The sequence below is a fragment of the Motacilla alba genome, chromosome 1A, assembly GCF_015832195.1.
Source record: "Motacilla alba alba isolate MOTALB_02 chromosome 1A, Motacilla_alba_V1.0_pri, whole genome shotgun sequence".
NCBI lineage: Eukaryota > Metazoa > Chordata > Aves > Passeriformes > Motacillidae > Motacilla > Motacilla alba.
In genome coordinates, this window is record NC_052031.1 from 14,423,843 (window position 1) to 14,447,220 (window position 23,378).

General features: G+C 41.2%; 2 protein-coding genes across 2 annotated transcripts in view; one reads left to right on the forward strand and one right to left on the reverse strand.

Annotated features, from left to right (window-relative positions):
- The first annotated feature begins 1,115 nt into the window (after positions 1-1,115).
- On the forward strand, positions 1,116-16,258 carry DLD (dihydrolipoamide dehydrogenase). Its single transcript, XM_038154700.1, has 14 exons — positions 1,116-1,255; positions 2,184-2,259; positions 2,960-3,039; positions 6,623-6,691; positions 8,486-8,555; positions 8,924-9,024; positions 9,365-9,508; positions 9,666-9,767; positions 10,874-11,064; positions 12,444-12,614; positions 12,997-13,186; positions 13,557-13,694; positions 15,057-15,146; positions 15,249-16,258. Exons 1-14 carry the CDS (start codon positions 1,217-1,219, stop codon positions 15,312-15,314), a joined length of 1,527 nt encoding a protein of 508 aa, XP_038010628.1. The 5' UTR covers positions 1,116-1,216; the 3' UTR covers positions 15,315-16,258.
- A 4,608-nt stretch (positions 16,259-20,866) lies between these two features.
- The window catches only part of LAMB1 (laminin subunit beta 1), a 42,421-nt gene continuing 39,909 nt past the window's right edge, over positions 20,867-23,378 (reverse strand). The window contains exons 32-33 of the mRNA XM_038154447.1: positions 22,213-22,372; positions 20,867-21,311 (exon numbers count right to left, since the gene is read on the reverse strand). Of these exons, the coding sequence (XP_038010375.1) occupies positions 21,175-21,311; positions 22,213-22,372 (297 nt within the window). The 3' untranslated portion in view covers positions 20,867-21,174. The remainder of the gene's footprint in view (positions 21,312-22,212; positions 22,373-23,378) is intronic.

Sequence of the window (23,378 nt, forward strand, 5' to 3'; positions counted from 1 at the left end):
TACTCAGCACAAGAAAAACAAGGAGATGTTGGAGAGGGTTGAGTGGAAGCTACCAAGATGATGATGGGATTGCAATACCTGTCTTAAGAGGAGAGGCTGAGGGAGCTGGGCCTGCTTAGTCAAGAGAAGACTGAGAAGGGTTCTCATCAATATGTACAAATGGGAAGTTGAATATTAATTAGCAGTGCCCTGGTAGTTAGGAGCGTCAACCATGTCCTGGAGGGCATCACCAGCTGTGCCAGGGAGGGGATTGTCCCACCCTACTCTGCACTGTCAGAGTGTCACTTCAAATCCTGGGAGCAGTTTTCGGCATGACAATACAAAAAAGACACTGAGTTATTAGAGAGCATCCAAAGGAAGCTGTGAGGATGGTGAAGGGTCTGAAGGAGAAGCCTTATGAGGAGATTTATGAGGACTTATGATGCCACTTGGTCTGTTCAGCCTGGAGGAGACTGAGGGGAAGACCTTATTGTGGTCTTGAACATTCTTGTGAGGGGAAGTAGACAGGCAGGTGCCAATCTCTTCATTCTCATGATCAGTGACAGGGCTCGAGGAAGTATCATGAAGCTGAATCAGGGGAGTTTTATGTTGGATATTAGAAAACATTTCTGCACCCAGAGGGTGGTTGGCACTGGAACAGGCTCCCCAGGGAAGCAGTCACAGCCTGACAGAGTTCTAGAAGTGTTTGAAAAATGCTCTCAGGCACAGTGTGTGACTCTTGGGGGGTCCTGTGCAGGGCCAGGAGCTGGATCCTGATGGGCCCCTTCCAACTCAGCATATTCTATGATTCTCTGATTCTAGAAATATCTCAAAGACTGGTGCCAAGAGGATGTGCCAGATTCTTTTTAGTGGTGCCGGCAACAGGAAGAGGAGCAATGGCCATAAAGTGAAACACAAGAAGGTTCACCTCAACATGAGGAAGAACTTCTTTACGTTGAGGGTGGCAAGAGCACTGGGACAGGCTGTCCAGGACGGTCGCGGAGTCTCCCTCTCCGGAGGGACCCGCCTGGATGTGCTCCGATGTCACCTGCGGCAGGTGGCCGTGCCTTGGCGGCGGGGCGGGCCCGCACCGCGCCCACAGCCCGCGCCCACAGTCCGCTCCCGGCGCTGCGGCCCCGCGCCCGCCCGGCCCCGCCCCGCCCCGCCCGGCACTGCGCCTGCGCCTGCGCGCGTCCGCGGAGTCCTTGAGCGGCCGGGGCGCGGCGGCACCGCCGACATGCAGCGCTGGGGCCGCGTCTCCTGCGCGCTCGCTCGGGTACGGCAGCGGCGGGGCGGCGAGGCGAGGGCAAGGGAGGGGACAAGGGACGGAAGCCGCGCCGGGCAGCTCGGGCCTGGGCTTTCTTCAGACCCCTCAGCGGGCGTGCGTGGGGGCGGGCGGGGCCGCAGTGGCGCCTTGAGGCGGGCGCGGGCCTTGGCCGCGCTCCCCTCCCTGCTCGCTGTCCCCTTCCCTCGCCGCTCGGGCGGGCGGAGGGGACGCGGCGGCTGTGGCGGCCCTCCGGGTCCGTGAGCGGCAGGGACCAGCTGTCGTGTGCGTTGCTGGTGCCGGTCCCTCGGTGTCCCGGCCCGCGGGAGGCCGCGGCCGTGGTGGCTGCAAAAAGCGCCGCCGTCAGCCGGCCCCGGCCTTTGGGCTGCGGTGCTGGGGGCTTTGCAAATGCTTCCAGGGACATCCTCTACTCCAGTTACAGGGTGATCGGCCCTCGATGTGTTTGTAGCAGCTGTTCTGTGCTGTCCCGTTACTTTTTCGTAAAGGTTAAAAAAACTTGCCCTCACGAACCTCCTATGAGATACAGCTGCCTGTTCATAGGAAGTGGCTGAAGGGGTTGGTTACGGAACAAGACTCTTCATAAACTCCTGTGGATGTCTAATCTGTGTAATTATGTGGTTTGAGAGTTGAAAGAGTTGAAAGTTTTGTAGTTAGAGGTGAGCCTGAGGTGAGACTCACCTGAGAAAAGGTGTGATGACAGACTGAGGTGGCAGAACAGGTAAGTGGCAGAGCAACTTTTGCCTCTGGTTCTGGTCAGTGCCCACTGTGCTTCAGTCGTGCTGTTCCTGTTTTGGTTAGCTGGTGACAGTAACTGTATATTCGTCTGTATGTGGCTGAATGCTCACTTTTCCTCAAGGATAGACATAAACTTGTAAAACCAAGGGGTTCTTTTTATTTTTTGGTTTTTTTTCCTTTCTAGAGAAGCCATTTTGATCGAATTCATCATGGTCTTCAGGGAGTTTGTGCAGTGCCACAAAGGTGCTATGCTGATCAAGGTAATTTCTTGTGAGAAACCTTTTTTGGACAAAAAAAAACCCCACCAACCCAAACCCCCACAAAAAAAACCAAAACAATACTTCAAACTCAGAAATCAGCCTTCCAGATGAAATCCATGTCAGGATGGAGGTTTAGATGAAAACTGTGGTTTATTTGCATAATTTGATTTCAAGCTAAAGCTATAAACAGAAGTTTAACTTCACCATCACTGTTCTTAATTAATATTCTAAAAGAGATTGTGGTTACAAGATATGAGCTAGGTACAAAGTTCATAGCTTCCACTGCTCTATAATCAATAGAGTTTGTACGGATACCTATCGCAGCCGTGTTTTCCCCTTTATAAATTTGTGACACTCAGTAAGCATTTATGTTTGGTGCTAAACATCAATAGAAGCTGTGTTGGAAAAAAGGGTACAGTAAAATATCGAGACATCTTGGGTTAAGTTCTTAAAGTCTTTAGAGCAAGAATGATGGGAAATTCAGTTTCTTGATGTCATTTTACATTGTTTTCCTTGTGAAATTTAAGACTGGTTATTTTTCTTGTGGAATGAATACCATTACACAACCTTTCCCTGTCCAGAAAGTTACTTTCACATATGAGGTGTAGCTTCCTTATTTAATCCTATTTCATTAACTTGAACAATTCTAAATACACAATTGTTTTGGTGGAAAAAGTAACTCAGCTGTTCTCTGTTTCAGTTGATGCTGATGTCACAGTCATTGGCTCTGGGCCTGGAGGATATGTTGCTGCTATCAAAGCAGCTCAGCTTGGGTTTAAGGTGAGACTTCACTCAGCACAATACTCATCCAGGTGCACTTGAAAGGTGTCTGTGTGATACTGTAATCCTTCTGTCACATCTTGGGTCATCAGATGCCATTGACATCTTTTGCTAATCTTTCCTTACCTTGCTTACCTGCATTATGCAGAATTTGAAATGGAGGTCTGGCTGTATATTACTCTCTGTAGCCCTGCTACTGACAGAGCTGCTTAGGACAGCTTACTTTTGGTTGGAACTGATAATTGAGGTGAGCTTATACTCTTGTGAAAGAGAAGGTGGGAAAACAGTGCTAGGAAGGAATTTTTCTCTCAACAAAGGGAAAAATAAAGAGATCATGTCTGACAAAAAGACTGGTGGAAAACTATTCTGAAGAACAGACTGAGGGAGCTCAGAAGGGGAAAAAGCCATATTCAACTGATAAGCTTTTTGAATGTGATTAGTGGAATTCTACTGCCATGTGAGAATTTTAGAGGCAAAAATGTGTGTAGAAATACTGTAGTATCTTAGTTTATTTATGTTCATCTCTGTTGTTCTGCCCCTTGTCTTTGAATGCCTTTCAGAAGAGGCAGTTTCTGTCTGATGTGTACTAGTGGCGTGTCGTTTAATTAAGGATTGTCAGAGTTGTATAATGTATAAGTTGTATAATATATTTCAGATGTTTTTAAACTTACAAAAATCAAGAATGTGACTTCAGGATATTTTTTTGCCTTCACTTCTTAATATGAGACCAACTGACACTATTGGCACTGCATTATTCTTGTAATTATCTGGAACTCTGAGAAGGTGGTGCTAGCAGTCTTGAGCATGTTTCTGCTGTTTGGTATGTCACTATGTTTCTGAGTTACCTAAAATAGACTTCATGACTGAAATGAGCTGGTTTGACCACCTGGTAAGGACAAGAACTCCTGGTGATAAATTCCAGTGAAGCACAGGAATGGGGGGCCCACGCAGCATGTAGTCTTCATCTTTCAAAACTTGGCTGTACAAGGCCCTGAGCCATCTGATACATCGTGGAATCACAGAATGGTTTGGTTTGGAAGGGGTGTTAAAGCTGGCCTTGTTCCAACTCCCCTGCCATGGACAGGGACACCTTCCACTGGACCATGTTACTCAGAGACCCATCCAGCCTGGCCTTGAGCGCTCAGGTGTGGGCATCCACAGCTTCTCTGGGCAACCTATTCCTGTGCCTTACCACCCCCACAGTAAAGACTTCCTTCCTAAGAGCTGATCTAAATCTATGCCCTTCAGCTTGAGGCTGTTTCTGTCACTAAATGTCCTTGTGAAAAGTCCCTCTCCAGACTTCTGGCAAGCCCCCTTTAGATACTGGGAGGCTGCTGTAAGGTCTCCCTGGAGAGAGACTCTTCTCAGCCTGTCTTCATGGGAGAGCTGCTCCAGCTCTGTGATCAACTTGTGGCCTCCTCCAGACTTGCTCCAGCAGATCCAGATCTGTCCTGTGTTGGACATCACAGAGCTGGACACAGTCTTCCAGGTGGGACAGGGTAGAGGGGCAGAATCATTTCCCTCAATGCCTTTGATGTTGGCTGTGTTTGGAGGAGATTTGAGTTGATGGCCTCCAGGGGAGGTCCCTTCAAACTGAATTTGTCTGTAATTATGAGTCTTGTCCCTCATTGGTCAGTACTCCCACAACTGGGTGTCAGTAACATCTTTTTGGATATCTTTCAGCCTTCTAATATGTAACTGTACCAAAATGCAAATGTTTGAGATTCCTTTAAGTTGTACATCTGCCTGTGACATAGAGCAAAATAACTGAATTGTCTTTACACATCTTTGTGAATTACTCTTTTGTCATATAAGTACTCTTGCTTCTGGATGTATGTGGTTACTTAGCTAGTAACCTGAGAAAAAATGGTGCTCAGTGGTGCAGGTTTTAATTGAATTGTGGCATTCTGCCATTTGAGTTCATGTTTGGTTATTCCAAAGCTATTTTTGTGGCTGGCTATAAAGCAGCTTTTCTTGGAACAGTACTGTCCTTGGGTCCTTCATATCTGTAATTAACAGTAGGATACCATGCACCAGGGGGTTAAAAAGTGCCCTGGATTCTGTTTTTCATCATAGTAAAAAATAGTTCTGTGACACTATTGCACAGCTAGTTAGAGAGGGGAAAATGCTTGCACATATTTGTGCATGTCACCATTATCATTGAATAAACATGTAAAATGTTTTTGGTGTCCTTGAGGAATCTAAGGACATGTTTTTAGTGGACTGGCAAAAAGATTGTATGGTTACACCATCCATAGAAGAACCTAATTCTGCTCTACTGAATTCCTTAAATTTGAATTTTAGTGCTATTTTTACTAGCTCAAGCACTGAGTCCTTGTATCAACACCACAGCATCCCATGTTGTTGCCAACAGTGTTCTCTGGGTATTGGCTTTCCAAAAGCTTTGCTTGGCCTTGTCAGTGAAGTTTATGTAAAATGGATGAGGCAGAGCATCCTTGTTGGGTAAAGGTAGGAGCAACCTGATGCTGTTTGATCCATGGTGCAGCTTTTAAAGCCCTTGTGTTGTGTTTCATGAATTCATGTGCTTAAAACAAGAGGAAGGGGAGGCAAGGGATAAGCATGTCTCAGAACATTGCTGTGATTTGATTTGGTGAATTCTGCTCTTCGTGTTACCATCACCTACCTTAGCCCAAAAGCAGCAACTCAAAGAAATTGTGAAAGGCTTTCACCTAGGTAGTTGCCTCTCTGTAGACTGGAACTCTCAAGAGTGTAAACCAAGGTTACAATTACTTTGAATAGGTGTGTGCCTTCCAAAGAAGGAAATGCCAGTTGTTTCTACAAAAATGGTTTAGGGATAATCTCTCCTTCATTCTCTCTCCCAGTGGTCTGTTTTTAAATGAAGTTTTGGCAGTTGTTTTTGTCCTTTGCACACTTTGATGTTGTCAGCTTAATGAGAAGGAGATGAAATATTTTCCATCCCTGTTGTTATTGACCTTATTTTTGTTTGTTTTTGCTGTACTTCATTTTTGTTTTTTCTTTCCTTACAGTAAAGAAAATTTGTTCTTTCCTTCCTTGTGGCTTGGATGTTTTGTTCTGTTTTGTTTTCTTTGAAGAAAAGATAGTTTTGTAGGATAGTAATCTATGCCAGTTCACTTACCAGTTTTTTTCTTGTTTTTATGAATCTTCTCAAGATTTACATGTTTTGCTTTTAGCAGTTTTTTCTGTAATTGTTAGGGGAACATCCTTCACTGGACTGAATCTTGTATTTATTATTTCCTTTGTAGATTTTTGTGGTAGGACTTAAAAAATGCATACAAGTAGCACTTGTATGAATGGTGCAGTGGCTGTTGTTTGCAGACAGTAAACTGGTGCAGTTTGGTAGAGAATTTGATTGCAGAGAGCTATTTTGTGGGTTTTAAGTTAACAAAAAATGAGGAAAGGGAAGCATGAGCCATAAAATAAATCTAGGAATTAAATTAATGGGACACTTGTAAAGGTAGAATTACTAGATAAGTTGACAAATGTCTTTGTCATCAATTCCAAATTGTGAGATAGCCTATAAGGAAATGGTGGCAGAATATTACTAAAAATTTCTTTTTTTTCCTCTGTTCTTCCTCCTCAGACTGTCTGTGTAGAAAAAAATGCAACGTTAGGGGGAACCTGTTTGAATGTTGGATGTATTCCATCCAAGGTAAGTGTGCACGTTTGTCATAGCTTCATTAAAAGCAGCTGACATGATGTGCTTGACTTGGAAGGAGATTAGGAAGGAGTTTCTCAAGATGGATGTACGTGTAAGAGTGGCCTGGAGGGTGAGGCTGGTGGTGCTTGTGTGGAGTAATACAGATGTGGAGAGAAAGAACTGAGTCCAACACATGCGCTCTGAAAGAAAGGAGAAGCAAGAAGATATTAATAAGAACTTCCTAATTGACATTGTCAGTCTAGTTTAAAGTAATTTCAGACCTTGGCCTTTGTAAGAACAGGGCTGTTGCTGGGGAATCTGCCTCAGAAGGTGGAGGAAGACCCTGCTAAGGCCAGGTTTGTGATGGCTGTGGTAATATTCTTAACAAGATCCCTCCTAAATGTGTTGCTGTTTCTAATCCTTTTGCTCAAGAGGTTCCATTAGCATGGGAGGAGAAAATACAGTATAAATACTAAGTTGTTTTTTTTTAAATTGTATTAATTTTTCTAAACACTTTAGTAATCATTTTAATGAGTTTCAGGTATCTCAGTATATTGATGCACCACTGAAACACGTTAATCCACACAGTGTCACCTTGAAAGTTTGAAACTCTGCTAGGATCTATTTAACTAACTTCTCAAGTATCCTTTTATTCTTTTATCCTTTAGATTTCTTATGAAAATACTATTGAACCCATGGCTAAACTTGAATGTATCTAGAATTCGTTCGAATAAGTAAACTTAAGAAGAGGATATGTAGGCTCTGTACACCAAGGCAATAACAAATGATTCATATATTCCTTTCCACAAAACCACCCAAAATAATACCTTGGGCATGGATTTTTTGTTCTTTCTAGTTGCTAAAGTTTTAAGTAGTGCTTGCATTTTTTTATGTAATGTGAATGTTACAAATTTGGGGCTGTAACAGTTATTTGAAGTAGAGAAATTACTTTTAAAGGCAGTTGATAAAAATTATAAAAATGGAATTATCTTATGTTGATAGTATTAGTTTTACACAAACATATGTAGATAAGGCAAGTATTTCAAAATGCCCTTTGAATCTTTTACTGTGCCTGCTTTAGATTTAAGTCTTTGCAAACTCACACCATTGTCCTTGCAAAGATACAGATAATTTCATATTTGGGGTGGCTAAACAAAATAATCAATTTTCTTAGTAAGATCCTGCCTTAACTATATTGTTATTTCTAATCAAAATACAATTATAAAACTTCTGAATTTGAAGCTACTAATTTTTAGCCATCCATATAAAAACCATTCTAATTTTATCTATGAATTTGGAAGATCCATATACCTGAGCTAGCTCCAAGCTCTCCAGCTTCAGCTCAGCTGGCTATGCAGTTACAGAAACTTCACAAAACCTCAAAATTTACCTCATATATGTCTACACAGGCTAAAATCTTAACAGGCATTTTAGTGTAGATTTTCCTCATCCAGTTATTCTGTATCTTCTCTTTGGCCATCAGTCACAGTTACCTTTCTCTCCCTCTACTTCGTCTCTCCCTTTTTTGTTTTTTAATCTCTGTGGAGTAATTTTCAGTTTCTATGGTGAAATGAGCAAAAAGATTTAACTGTTTTCTATTTCTATTTCTATGTAAAGTATGAAACTTTATTGAATGTTTCAGTAGGAGCTACTCTGTACAATTTCTGTGATTGAAATACGCCTTTTCAAATATGTAAATGTCAAACAAGAGTGTGAACATCTTGCAAATAGTATCATTCTTTTTCCTTATAATAACTATTCTTGTGAATGTATGTCCAAATTCACATTTTTGTGTGTCTGTTTTAGGCCTTGCTGAACAACTCACATCTCTATCACTTGGCCCATGGAAAAGATTTCGCTAATAGAGGAATTGAAAGTGAGTGAAGACCTCTCACTGCCTGTTGCATAAGTGGTTTTCACCAAGAAGTAAATTTAGTCTTTCAAACCTGATTAGTATGGTTTTCTGGTCAGAACATTTTTAGAGTTATAAATAATATATCCTTTATGTGCCATTTGGAGGCTTAGGAACGTGTCTGCTCTTTGAACTCTGCATATTGGATAGATAAGTTATAGCTGAAAAGTGCAATATTGATTTTCAGCATAGCAGTTGTTAAATGTAACCTTTAGCATTTAGGGCCATTCAACATATCTTTCTGTGCCAGCTGTTAACTGTTGAGGTTAGCTTCTTTAACATTAACACTCTGCAATGCTTGATGTAAGCAAGTTGTTTTGCTTTAACTTTAGTTACAGGAATCCGTTTGAATCTAGAGAAGATGATGGAACAGAAGAGTAGTGCAGTGAAGGCCTTAACGGGTGGAATTGCTCATTTATTTAAACAAAACAAGGTTAGTTTGGATTATATACTGAGGTATATCCATTTTTTTTGATCTGAACTTCTTACTTCTTACATTTTCATATTGCCACATAAATTAGAGTGATGTGACAAGGGCAGAATTAGGATTTTTCTCTTCCAGAAAACTTTTAAATGCCCAGTGCTTTCATTCTTAATCTGCTTAAAGGAATATTATACTATTCCTATTCCTACTAGTTTACAGTTACTTTGTGATTTGTACCAGGTAGTGATGGAGAGAGAGGTTTTAGCAGCATCTCTAAACATTAGTGAGATTCAGGTGAAATGTAGCCTCACTTACTTGAACCTGACTCGCTGTGTTCTGATTACTAAAGGTTGTACATGTATCTGGGTTTGGAAAAATAACTGGCAAAAACCAAGTCACTGCAACTAAAGAAGATGGCAGCACACAAGTTATCAACACAAAGAACATCCTCATAGCCACAGGCTCAGAAGTTGCTCCCTTCCCTGGAATTACTGTACGTACTTGAACTTAATTTTACTTCCTTTTCAGTGTTTCATAGCCACACAATTTAATGTGTAGTAGTGGTTTGTGCCTGATTGCACATCACGTGTTTTTTATATAATATGTAAAAGAGATTGCAAACCTCCTTTTGTGCATTTCTTTGTCATTAGATTGATGAAGATAACATTGTGTCATCCACTGGTGCGCTGTCACTGAAAAAAGTTCCTGAAAAGATGGTTGTCATTGGTGCAGGAGTCATTGGTGTGGAACTGGTGAGAGGATGTTTAAACCACTTGACTTTTAATCTGTAAAGGAAAAAAGGTGGTTTTTTTTTCGTTGTATTTGATGGTTTTGCTGTGCTTGAACAGTTCAGTGAGTTGTAGTCAATCTGTTCAGACTTCATAGCCTGCTAGCTCCATTTTTTACCAGAAAAGCTGGGATAAGTGTTTGTTGGGTCAGTACTTCTATAACTGGTTGTATAAGCAAAGAAGTTAGGGAGGAACATCCAGAGCCTTGCATATGTATTTGTCTCTTTTGGAGCAGTAGGGATGTGAGGGAATGCCAGCACAGTCAGGATGAATTCTTGTGTTTAGTAGTTAATCTCAAGAGATATTTAATGTGATCTGGTAGTACATACTCTATCAGCCAAAAGCATGGAGACTTTGTAGTTCATCGTGGCCTGAGTCCTTTTACCTCACACCTACATGTTTCAAAAAGAATTTATATTTGCTGGTCTTGCAGCTGCTTGAAGCTGTGCTCATCTGCCAAGTGGTTGCTTAACTGCTGACCAATAGGCTAGGAAAGAGTTAGCAAAGTGAAATTCTGTTTTGGGTGGATGTGGGTAACTGTAGGTAAATATGTTCAGGGTGTACATGGGTTTTGTTGGTGAGGCTGATAATCATGGATAAGGTTATAAATACAGACAGGACAAGCAGAGGCTCCATTTTGTTGTGTAAAATTTTCTTAATGTGGTAATCTTGTTTTGATTAATTAGTAGTGGTGTTAGGGCATCACAAGCAATTCCCTTTGGGTTTTTATTTCAGATTCTTTGATTTTGAATTTCTTCTATTACCTATAGTATAAAACATGCATGAATTATATTTAGTGATTTTGTTAGCTATTTCTTAAAAAGCCTCATTCCCTGAATTCTATCATGGGAGTTTTGTGTCTGTAAATAAACAATGATAAATCTTTTCATGGAAAGGCTGGGGGAAGTTGAACTTGTTTTATTTTACATCATGTCTGTAGAAACTGATCAGTTTGCTGTTATATGTTATCCTGCTTTAGAAGAGTTTACAGTCTGTTGTAAATATTAAAGTGAAAGTATCAGAAGTTTGCTTTTCAAAAACTCTCTTTACCTGTATTGTTGTAACTGCAGGGTTCAGTTTGGCAGCGCCTTGGTGCAGATGTGACAGCTGTTGAGTTCATGGGCCATGTTGGGGGAATGGGAATTGATATGGAGATCTCTAAAAACTTCCAACGCATTCTTCAGAAGCAGGGATTCAAGTTTAAACTGAACACCAAAGTCACTGGTGCTACCAAGAGACCAGATGGAAAAATAGATGTAGCGTAAGTGTTAAACATAAAACTAAAGGAATGCGGAATATATTCTTCCTCACAATCCATCAAACCCAGTTAAAAATACAGTCTGATAATAATTTTCCTTCCTGTTTAAAAAATAGTTCTTTAGTGCATTTAAATGTTTATCTTTCTTTAACAGCTAACAGAGCTCATAATTTTGGAGTTATTAAGTCCTAAGTTGCTTATACAGGAGAGGTTCCATTGACTTGACTTGGGGGCTTGCTGGCATAAAACCAGTTACAATGAGATCATTAATAAAAACAGAACTCTAAATCATTATTTTCATGGAAGATATTTTCTTCTTTGCTTTAACTAGCATAAATACCATGATTGTTCATACAGTCATTTCCAAGCCATTAATTCTTGACTGTGTCTTGACTGGAAGGTCATTTTGTCTTAGGGTAGGCCTGGCAGAGATATTATTGTTCTTGAATGGAAATAAATGAAACTACCCAAAGAGTTTATTTTAATGGTCTTACTCAAGACCTTTGAAGTTTTATACATGAACATTTAATATAGAAATACCTAAAGCAAAATTGCTTTGTAAAAGTCCATAAGTATGCACTAATTCTGTTTGTGTTAATGGATTTTCTATGCAGAAACTGTAGTTCAAAAAATGCTTGATGTTACTTCACAAAAACAAGCTTAAATGTTTTTTCACTGGAGACTTACTATGGTGACTTTTACTTGCTGTATCACTGTAGCTTGGGACAGTCTGTCATCCATCACTCCAGGAGCTGGGCTTCTTTGCATGCCATGATGATGCTGGTTGGATCTCTCATGTAGTCTGTTTCTACTTTTAGGGTATCATTTTGGTTCGGAGTATGCTTTTGAAACACACTTCCAGTTATCCTCACTTCCCATGCTTTGGTTCTTGTGCTCTCAGAGTGTGTGAACTGAACTTGTTCTGGGTGCAATTAAAGACAAGATGCACTTGAGGGATGCATGGCAGCTGCTAACAGGTGTTTGGTTCCTGGGCCAGAAGAAAGCTTGCTCAGAATACATGGCCCTATCCCACCCCAAAGTATATATACTGTATACAGAGTATATGTACACCGGGTGGCAAGTACTCAGCAGCAATGACTTTGCTGTACAGATTTGATCCTATCTGATCATGCTGTTTGCTGGTGAAAATACACCCTGAATTTCTCTCAGACAATTGTCAGGAAATGCAGTAAGAGGTGTTGCCCCTTCCTCCCTCTTCTACTGCTGAACTCGTGCAAGGAGGAAGCGTGGGGCAGGCTGAATGACGTGCTTTGGGTGCCAGACCCAGCCAGGAGATCACCATTTTGGGTCATATTAGTTACTAGAGAGAGATGAGGCTACAATTTTACAGCTTAGCATTTTTGCTTCTTGTTTTGCTGTAGTGTTGAAGCTGCTGCTGGTGGCAAGGCCGAAGTAATAACTTGTGATGTGCTTCTGGTTTGCATCGGAAGGCGCCCTTTTACAAAAAATCTAGGTCTTGAGGAAATTGGAATAGAGCTTGATAAGAGGGGGAAAATTCCAGTCAACAACAGATTCCAAACCAAGATTCCAAAGTAAGTAAGACTAACTTTTTTTCCTCTTTTTTAGTGCAGAACTCTTATTTTTAAACTTTAAACTTACTAAAGCACTTCTGGTTTTTAATAACAGGACATATTTTCCTTTTCTGAAAAGAAAACTCAATATATTCTATCATTTCAGTAGCTAAAAAATTTTAGTTGGCCTTTGAAGTTTTATAATTTAAAAGTCACTGTCTATTTCATGTCACTAAGTACCTCTTAAAGTGTGGTCATTCTGTGGAAATTGCTAAAAGGAAGTATTTTAATCTGTTTTGATTAGAGTTTTCAGTAACATGTTTCAAACAGACTTATGTAAGGTAGCCCAGGTGTGCCAGGATGTTTTTAAACAGTGTCTAATTCTGTTTCATTGGTCTGATAGCATCTATGCTATTGGTGATGTAGTTGCTGGACCTATGCTGGCCCACAAAGCTGAGGATGAAGGCATTCTTTGTGTAGAGGGCATGGCTGGAGGAGCAGTTCACATTGACTATAACTGCGTTCCCTCTGTGATCTACACTCACCCTGAAGTGGCCTGGGTGGGCAAGTCAGAAGAACAGCTGAAAGAAGAGGTACTGTTTGTTTTCTTTTCCAGCAAAAACTGTTTTTCCACTTGGAGCTTGGTTTCATTCTCTAGTTGTTTATCTAGCTACTTTATCTAAATTTTTGCATTTGACTTTATTGCTTAGGGGGTGTGAGTGAGTGATGCTCTTGTGCATGCCACTCTCCCAAGAACAGTTATCTTTAAAAACTTGCATTCTGTGACATTAATATTGTTTGTTTACAAATTAATTTTTGTACACTCTTACACCATTTATGGTGATAGTTCATGTACATTGCTGTGTTTCCTGTTTTAGTTCTGCATTGCTTCTCCTCATGTACGTAACAGTTGGTTACATTGTTCTTGTTGGTCATTAACTCAGTAACACATCTGTTTTGCAGGGTGTAGAATACAAAGTTGGGAAATTTCCATTTGCTGCAAACAGTAGAGCAAAGACAAATGCTGACACAGATGGCATGGTGAAGATACTTAGTCATAAGTCGACAGACAGAATGTTGGGTGCTCACATTTTAGGCTCAGTAAGTATCATCAATTGTGTTTTCTTGGACTTATAACATGCTTTTTATTTAGTGTTGCATAGCTGTTGAGTTAGAAGTGGTGTTTGTAAACAGGAAGGTTTGAGTTCGCCATATTTTTTTTTTACAGTTCTGTTCTGCACCCATGCCTTCCTTCCCACTTTTTTAGTTACTTTGGTGTAACTAAAAAAAAAAACCCAACTTTTTTTTTTTTTTCCCTCTTGAATTGCTATGGTTATTTATTTGGTTTCTTTGACAGGTTTTGTGTGGTGAGGTTTTTGGTGATGGTGTTTATTGTGGTTTTTGGGGGTTTTTATGTGGGTTTTATTTTTGGTTTTTTGTTTTGGTTTGGGTTTTTTTGGTTGTTGTTTTGTTTCATGAATGCTGCCAAATACTTGAGAGAACAGCAGGAATTGTTGATTCAACTTTTGGAAGTTGAGGGAGCTGAAAAGGCTGTGGCTTTTTCATTGGTGTTTTCTTTTTTTTCTTTCTCTCCAACTAAAGACTTCAGCAGAGGTGGTAATCTTATGCTGCAGTCACCAAATCTGGGGTCAGTAGTTTATGGAACTTGGAGTAAAAAAAATCCTGTGGGATTTCCCCTGATTAGGGGGTTTTTGTTTTGGGGTTTTTTTTTAAACCAAAGTTAGACCCTAATCTTTGTCTGTTTTGTTTCTTAGCTGTAAATACTTTTTTTCAAAGTACGTTTACAGAAACACGTCCATACATTTTTCTGTATAGCTTTCTTTAAGAGAAACACCAAACTGTTCTCAATAAGATTCTATGCTATTTGCTTTCTCTTGCAATTGTAGTAATTTAGAAACCAACATGCCTTAAAGGAAGCACAACTTTGTCTCATACCAACAAATCTAATTTTCTTCAGTGGGAAAGGACTGGGGGAAAAAATCTTATGGTTGTGGATCTGAGTGCTAAAAATGTAAGAGGAGGTTTTACTATTTTTCACTCCTCAAATACAAATTCTCTTAGTAAATATGCATAAATACAGCAACTAAAAATGAGGGTGTAGGTGTAGTAACATGCTTTTTGTTTTGACCTAGTTATCTATTTAACTTTTCAGGGAAGCATTGAAGTTTTGACTAGGTTTCCTTTCATGGAAAAATGCCTAGCTTTTGCACAACTCTCAGGAATGAGAACTAATACTCACATTAATGTTTAGATTTATGTTAGGTTTGACCACAGTCACCAAATAGAGTGCATTACTTACTTTATGGCACAGATGAAGTACTGGTTAAAACATAAGTTCTCTTTTTTCAGCAGAAAATGCTTATTTATAAGCTGTTACTATTCAGCAGATCCTGGACAACTGCATAAGAATTTGTGCTAATTGCAAGTACCATTAAATTACAGGGTGCTGGTGAAATGGTGAATGAAGCTGCCCTTGCTATGGAATATGGAGCATCATGTGAAGATGTAGCCAGAGTTTGCCATGCCCATCCTGTAAGTGTTTTCTAAAGGGGCTGTTGAACACCTTTACACAAACATGCTGTTAGTCCATGTAGCTATTAATGACTTGTAACTTTTTGTGTTTGCTCCCTACAGACGGTGTCAGAAGCCTTCAGGGAAGCAAACCTAGCAGCATCCTTTGGCAAAGCTATTAACTTCTAAAATGAAAGAGCAAATCTTTGTACATATATAGTACATCTCTGAAAATGGACTGTGGGCCCTTATGGAAGGCTGAGTCTGAGGATTTTAGGACTGACTTAAGTGAATATCTTAATTTTAAACATCAGATAAACAAGTAGAGTTTGGAACAAGAGGAATTATCCAGTCTCTGTAAATTAAATACTTAAAATTACATGTTTATTTACACAATGAATGTTGTAGAAAAACAGCCTGACAGAACTCTTTTCTTTTTGGAAACCAAACATTTTGCTGCTGCATGGGATTATCAGGTGTGCTGGTCAGATCTCTGGATGATTGTCCAGCATACCTTGTATTTTCTTATTTGAAGTAGTGTTACAGTAAACCAGTTGAATACTGGCACTTAAAATGCCACTGGCACTTAAAATGCCACTGTCACTTCCGCACAAAAATGTGTTTCCTTCTGAAGGGATTAACTTTGGTATTTAACCTCCTTCTTACATATGAGTACCAAAACTTGTTTTGACCTAGTAGTGTTGGGATATTGGGAGAAGAGGGGCTCATGTAGATCAATTAAAATTATATTCACTTTTTAAAGAGAAAATTACTGTCTGTGTGATTCTCCACGTCAGGTTTTCATATTGAAAACTCTTAAGGGGAAAAACTGAGTGCTGATTGAGAAATGAAAGATTGAAGACAAATTCATTGTACTGCTACCTAATCCTTTTTGATTTTAAAGCTTCCATTGTCCAGCTCTCTTAAACTTGAAATGCTAAAACTGGGTAGTGAAGCAGTGTTTGCTGTTAAATGCTATGACATGAGGGTTATTCTGCACCTTCCACACATAAGGGCTGCAGTGTCAGCTCTCCACACAATTAAGACATACTTTCTTTCTTCTGTTTTCTATTTTGTTCTCTCTTTCTGTCTCTTCTGTAGCAAGAGAGCTTAATAAATACTTGACATGGCTGGAGGGTCTTCTTGGATTTTTTTTTTTGCTGATTAGATCCTTGTAGTGTCTAGGTTGTTGATTATGTGAGCAAACTCACAAACAGATGGCATTGTTGGAAGATCTTTAACCTGTATATGGAGCATGCCCAAATCCAGTAGTTAACTTCTTTTCCAAGGTGCCATTTCTTCTTTATTTGCCAGACTCTTCTGCCTTGAAGAAAACCTTAATACCTGCTGGTATTTTGCATGCCCTTTTTCATCCTTTTTCATTATGCCACTGGAATGAGAAGTGCACATTCAGAAGGTGGTGCTTTTTTTGTTGTTGTTTTTTGTATAGACAAGATGGTTATATCTTTCTAGCTTGCTTTATAGCTTCTTATTCAAGTATTGATCCATTATCCATAGTGAGTGATAGAGATGGATGCCAGCATTATCATATCAGTTAATCACCAAAACAAGAGTGATACTCTTCATTGTGATTTATTTTCTTAACTCCTGCTTTAAATGTAGATGGAGTTAAGCCATACCACCTCATGAAGCTTACCACCATCTGATTCATGGGTATGCTTGGTTAGTGAATTAATGTGGGCCTGCTTTCAGGTGTTGGTAGGATGCTGAATGGAAAGTGAAGGTGAGACAACAGAGCTGAAAAGCTTGATTCTTCCCATAGATCTTGGCATTTCAGAATCATTTGTAGCTTAACAAAGGTAAATGTTAAGTGTTAATCGTGTGATTTGCAAGTTCTTCCCAGAAGCCTTGCTCTTTCAGAAACAGTTTTGTGTCTACTCCCTCCACCTCCCCTATACTTGTAGCAGTCTTGCTGCAACTCATTCTTCAAGTTCATCAGTTACAAAAGTTTGTATCTCATTTTATGTTAAATGAAGTTTGAAAAGCCAGGGAAACTTATAACCAATAATACTTCTAATTTTGTACTGGAGACTATGAGTTTTCCAGGCACTTAAAAATAAAAATCAAGGCCTTAAAATTATTTTTGTTACTTCTCTTGCTGTCATTCCCATTCTAGTTACGTGTACAAAAAAGTGTAAAAGTAAAATGAGCTGCTGAGCCACCTGTCAGTGGTCTCACGGCAGTTAGGCCTGAGTGCTGCCAAATTGGCACTTTCTAGCAGCTGCTGAGTGTACTGGCAGTGAACAGTGCATGATACTGCTGTGATGATCAATTCCTTCTAAGAATTCTTTTTGTTTTGCTGTTTGTAATCTCTGGAGCTTAGGGGTAATAATTTATTTAACCAGAATGCCCTTCAGTTTGCTGAGGTGGTGCTGTATCCTGCTGTAGTTGTCCTGATTTTGATGATGCCAGGTAAGGTGTCAATCAAAGAACACGTATATAGATGGAATCCTGGGGTCAGAGTTAGCAGGCACGATGTGCAAACACGTTGCAGTTTTGGGTGCTGACTTGTGTAGCTGGTAGATGTTTGTGGCTGTAAATCAGTTTGTACTGTACAGCCCTCTGAAGGTGCATTGTAACGCACACAACTTTGAGCTGAAGTTAGGTGAACAGGATGCTACTGTTGCACATCATTGGTGTTAAGTACAGGCTGTTTTTAGAGCTGCCTTTGTACAGCTCCTTAACTGATTCCCATTATGTGCCCTTCTGAACTTTTGTAGTTCTTTCCCAGAAAGGCTTCAGCTTCCTGAAATGTTTCTACACTAATGCATGCTGCATGAGGAACCAACAAGAGGAGCTGGAGGCTTTGTCCCAGTCCCATAGATTTTTCCATAGATTACCAGCTGGATCACTGGTACAAGTGAAACCCAATGGCATAAATCTGTGAGTGGCATGCCTGTTGGATGGCCAGGAGGGATGGGCAAGGCAGAGGGGTGGCACTGAATGTAACAGAAGGTTAGAATGTTGGCAATGGCACCATTCAGAGCCACTGGGTAAAGAGTCAAGAGGCAAAATAATGCAGATGCCATTGTGGAAGCCTACTATAAACTTCCCAGCCAGGATGCTGATGCAGATGAATTATTCTTTGAGAGCTAGGGATGCTTCCAAATCAACTTTCCTTGACCTTATAGGGAACTTCAACTTGCTAGAAATTAACTGGGAGCATCTCACCTGGGCCAGAAGATTCCTAAAAACCTGGATGACAACTTTATAGCACAGGTTCTAAGGGAGATGACTTGGAAAAATGCCCTCCTTGTTCTACTGCGTGTCAACAGAGTGGAGCTCGTAAGTGAAGTCGAGAGTGGTGGCTGTCTTGGCCACAGCAACTACGAAGGGATCAAGTTTAAAATCCCTGGTGACAGGAGGCCAAGTGCCAGCAAAACCTCAGCTCTGAACATGAGGCTTCAGGCTGCCCAGCTCTGAACATGAGAACTTCAGGCTGCCCAGGGGATTAGTAAGGTCCCCTGGGAAAATGCTTTCTCAGGTGCTGAGATCTATTTGTGCTGGTCGCCTTTTAAACATCACGCCCTAAGGACACAGGAACAGGCAATTCCCAAGTGTTGGAAGTCAGGCAGGTGAGGCAGAAGGCCAGCTTGGCTGAACAGGAATCTTTTCTCTTGGAAACAAGATGAAAAAGGAAGGTGTATGCCCAGTGGAAGCATGGTCAGGTGCCAGGGGGAGAATAGAGATGCTGCTGGCCACTGTAGGGAGGAAATTCAAATGGCCAGAGCTCAACTGGAGTTGAAGTTGGCAGAACAGTGGGGGACAATGAAGAGAGTTTTTTCAAATCCATTAATAGCAATAGGCAGTGTAAAAATAACATTGGTCCCATTACAGGATGAGGATGGTGGTCATGTCACAAACAGCGCCAGGGACAAGGCAGAGGTGTTTAACATGATCTTTGCCTGTCTTCAACACAGATGATGGACCAAGGGGGTCTCAGTGCCCTGAGCTGGAGGACTAAGAATTGTGCAGGATGTGCTCCAGCTGGATCCCTACAAAATCCATGGGGCCTGATGGGATTCAGCCAAGAATCCTCAAGGAGCTGCTCACATCATCATGAAATGCCTGTTGATTTTTTTTTCTTCTTTTTTTCTTTATTTTGAAGCAGAAGGGGAATCTGGAGAGGTCTCAGCTGACTGGAAACTGCTGAACGTAGTCCCTGATTTTCAAGAAGGGCAAGGGGGATCCCAGAAACTGGCAGAGGCCTGTCAGTCTCACTTCAGTGCCTGGTAGTTATGGAGAAGATTAATGTGGGAGGTATCAAAAAACATCTGAAAGACAATGCAGCCATTGGTCACAGCCAGCATGGCTTCATGAGAGGAAAGTCCTGCTTATCAAACCTGATTTCCTTTTCTCCCAAGATAACCCACATAGCTGGTCAGGGAAGCCAGTTGATGTGCCCTTTTTGGATTTCAGCAAAGCTTTTGATACTGTGTCTCATAGGATCCTTCTGCACAATGTCCAGCACACGGCTGGATCATTGACCCACAGGCTGGGCACCAAGGGTTACAGTGAATGGGTGACATCAGTGTGGTGACCTGTCACTAGTGGGATTCCACAGGGTTCCATCTTCAGTCCTGTGCTCTTCATCTTCATTAATGACTTGGAGGCAGGACAGGAAGGGCTACTAAGCAAGTGTGCAGGTGATACAAATCAGAGAGGAGCTGTTGACTTCCTCAGAGGCAGAGAGGCCCTGCACAGAGACCTTGACAAATTACAGAACTGGGCAATCACCACCACTGAAAGTTCAGCAAAGGCAAAGTGCCAGATTCTGCACCTGGATGTATGGACAGACTGGGGAATGAGAGGCTGGGAAAAAACACTGTGGAAAGGGACCTGGGGGTCCTGGTCAATGGAAAGTTGAATTATGGATCAGCAGTGCCTTGGCAGCCAGGAGGGCCACCTGTGTCCTGGGGGCATCAGGCACAGCATCACCAGCTGGGCAAGAGAGGGGTTTGTCCTGCTCTGCTCTGCAATGGGGTGGCCTCATCTCGAGTGCTGGGGGGCAGTTTTGGGCACTTCAATGTAGAAAAGACATTAAACTATTAGAGAGTGCCCAAAGGAGGGCAACAAAGATGGTGAAGGACCTTGAGGAGAAGCTGTATGAGGAGTGGCTGAGGTCACTGGGTCTGTTCAGCCTGGAGGAGACTGAGGGCAGACCTCACTGCAGTTACAACTTCCTCATGAGGGGAAGAGGAGGGGCAGACACGGATGTGGCCTGAAGTTGTGTCGGGGGAGGTTCATGCTGGATATTAGGAAAGGTTCTTCCCCCAGAGGGTGGTCAGGCACTGGAACAGGCTCCCCAGGGACGTGGTCACAGCACCAGCCTGACAGAGTTCAAGGAGTCTCTGGACAGTGCTCTCAGGAATGTGGTGTGACTCTTGGGGTGTCCTGTGCGGGGTCAGGAGTGGGACTCGATGGCCCTTGTGGGGCACTTCCAACTCTCCTTATTTTGTGAGTCCAAGCTTGGATTATTACATAAACTTGCTGCATTCATACTTTCAGTGCTGACCTCTCTGTTTTCACTCTACATATCAAGTGTTTCATAATCAGTGACATGAAAGCAGTCTTAAGCCTAAATGTGTATCATGCAGGGGGTACACAGTCCTTTTTGTGTTCTGTGGCATAACCACACGTGGATGGTATTTCTTCATTCACTGGTAATTTGGTCTGAGTCACCATATTATGTTTATAGTAATAGTTACCCTCCTTCAGAATTACATTGCTCAAGCCAAGGTTTTATTAGATCTCTAACCAGTGTTAAGAACAAGACTTGCTAAAGGATTAATTGATGTACCATTGCAGCTATTGAAAACAGGCAGGAACTTAATGAGTCATACCAGGTACATACAGTGATACAAAAGTACTGTTTATTTTCAACATCAAAAAGTTACTTTTCTTTGGTTCTGTGGCTTTAAAGTCAATATAAAACCTGTTCACCTTATCAGGTCTTAATGTAATATCAAAAAGAACTAGTATAATACTTGTAAAACCCATCCTGAACACAAGCACTTCCCACTCCTGTTTATAAGCAAGTGCTATAAACAGCAACCTTCTGGCTGATTGTCTGTAAGAGGGAGCGAACTGTCTCTTCCAGCTCCACCAACTGCTTGGCTTTGTCTTCCAGAACTTTTTGATTGTTTTCATATGTATTTTCCAAATCTGTAGGCAAAGGAAGGTGAAAAACTCAGCTTAATTGGTGGTGTTTTAATGCATGTAAATCATTATAGTTACGGATAAACTACTATTCAAATTTATTTCTATTGTGGAAGATACTCTGATTGGAGGAAAAAAACCAAAAACAAACAAGAGTCCCCAAAATCAACAAGGCTGGAATGGCACCTTTTTGTTTCCTTAACATAGGGACGTAAAGGAACAATGAAGTTATTTTCCAAAGGTGAAAATCCAAAAGCGTGTTTTGAATTTAAAAATAATTGTCATTCTTTGCTCTATGGTGGCTTTTACAGAACAGTGAAATGTTTTGGCTTGTGATGATTAAGACTACTCAGCAAGTCACAGTAAATGTACAGGAGTAGCAAAGAGGGGAAGAATGAATTTTTGACCTGGCAAAACCAGAAGGCAAATTTAATTCTGTCTCTGGCAGCAAGGGGGGCAGATTGCCTTGTTCTGGTTTAATCAACTTTGTCAACAGTAAATGTTAAAATAATCTGTGAACTGGAACTTCTGTGTCCTGATTAGCTTTTGTTTTAAGAGCTTTCCAGGGTGGGGTGAGGGGAGTACTGTTTGGAGATAGGGGTCTTGCTGGAACAGATGAGTCCTTGTCCTGAGCAGAGTAGTTTTGTTTCTTCCCTGTGATGGTTCTCGGGACAGTGAGAGGTGCCTCACTAGAAGTTTGTGTCTCACCTGTAAGTTTCAGCTTATTCTATAGAAATCTTTGCTTCAAAAGACAGTATTATGTCCATAAGAATCAGGAAAGCAGATTAAGCCTCAGTAACAAAAAAGTACTTTTTCTTTTCCTCTTCTGCTGAAGAATAGCTGGTTTAACAGCATGAAGTTACTTTATATTCTAAGGTGCCAAATTACCTCCTCAGGACAGCCTTACCTTTGAGCAGCTGGAGTTTGCTGTTTGCTTGAGCCAACAAGGCTTTAGCTTCATCTTGCAACACTCCTGCTTTCCTCCTGGCCTCGGCCGACTCCTCTGTCTTCCTGGCAATGAGCTCTTCCACGGTTCTGTACTTGCCGCTGAGCTCGCTGTCGAGCACCTGTTCCGAATTCAAGCACAAGATGGAGCTCACGCCAAGCCAATCCAGCGGGAGTTGGCATTTCCTCCCTCTGTCCTTTATTAATCCTGCCGCCAGCAGAGACCACGCTGGGACCTCACTTAACAAAAGCAGAAACGGCGTCAGGATATTTCCTACTTTCTGTCCAAGACTAAGAGCTGTGGTGAAGACTCATCAGTTGCTCTTTTGCAGATCTGTGGCTGTTTTACAGCTTCAATACTGGTACTTGGCAGAGATTTATGGGATTCAGTTACAGGGTTCTGTAACTAATGGAAGCCATGGGCCCCAGAACTGCTGGAAAGCTACACCTGGCACTGCTCCTGGCTGAGTGGTTGCATCTGGGGAGGAGCACCCTTGCTACCCTTTCAGCAACAAGAGCTGAACTAGCTGCCCAGCTGGTGTTAGTGAAGCTGCTGGGAAAGTTGTGAGGTTGGTTTCTCAGCTGTGCTTTTTGTTGTGGGGTTAAGATTAAGAAGTCCTATGGCCCAACTAAATTCAACCATTGAGCAAGATAACAAACCATAGCAGCACTGGAATTCTCTTGTGTTTACTTGACAGCACCTGAAATACTACTTAGTGTTTGGATATTGTTGAGTTGATGGATAATGCAGCTCTCCTGTCAGAAAATGGCTCTCTGGAGATTGGTAAGCTAACTACAGACAAGAGAGGGGAGCAATGACACTTCCTTTGGCAGATTGGTCGATTGTTTTGTTAATGAACATTCTTTTGCTATTACAAAAGTGTGTAGCAAACATTGGGAGTAATGACATGTGTTCACAGAGAAAAATCTTGCATCTCTGATATTTAGCAATTACTTCATTTTTTTGTTAAGACAATTATTTTTCCTGTTGCTTGATTCTGTATATGCCAAATTCTGGATTGTTTGTCCTGAACCTATCATTGTCATAGAACCATAAATACTCCATACAAGTGGAAAAGAAAATTCCAGTTCTCGTGTGACATATAGTAAAGCTGAGGAACAGAAACC

Bases quoted from the DNA above. Each gene is read 5' to 3' on its own strand.
- DLD (XM_038154700.1), top strand. From the start codon at position 1,217: ATGCAGCGCTGGGGCCGCGTCTCCTGCGCGCTCGCTCGG. The intron at 8,556-8,923 runs GTGAGTGAAGAC...CTTTAACTTTAG, and splicing joins CGCTAATAGAGGAATTGAAA to TTACAGGAATCCGTTTGAAT. The intron at 9,025-9,364 runs GTTAGTTTGGAT...TGATTACTAAAG, and splicing joins ATTTATTTAAACAAAACAAG to GTTGTACATGTATCTGGGTT.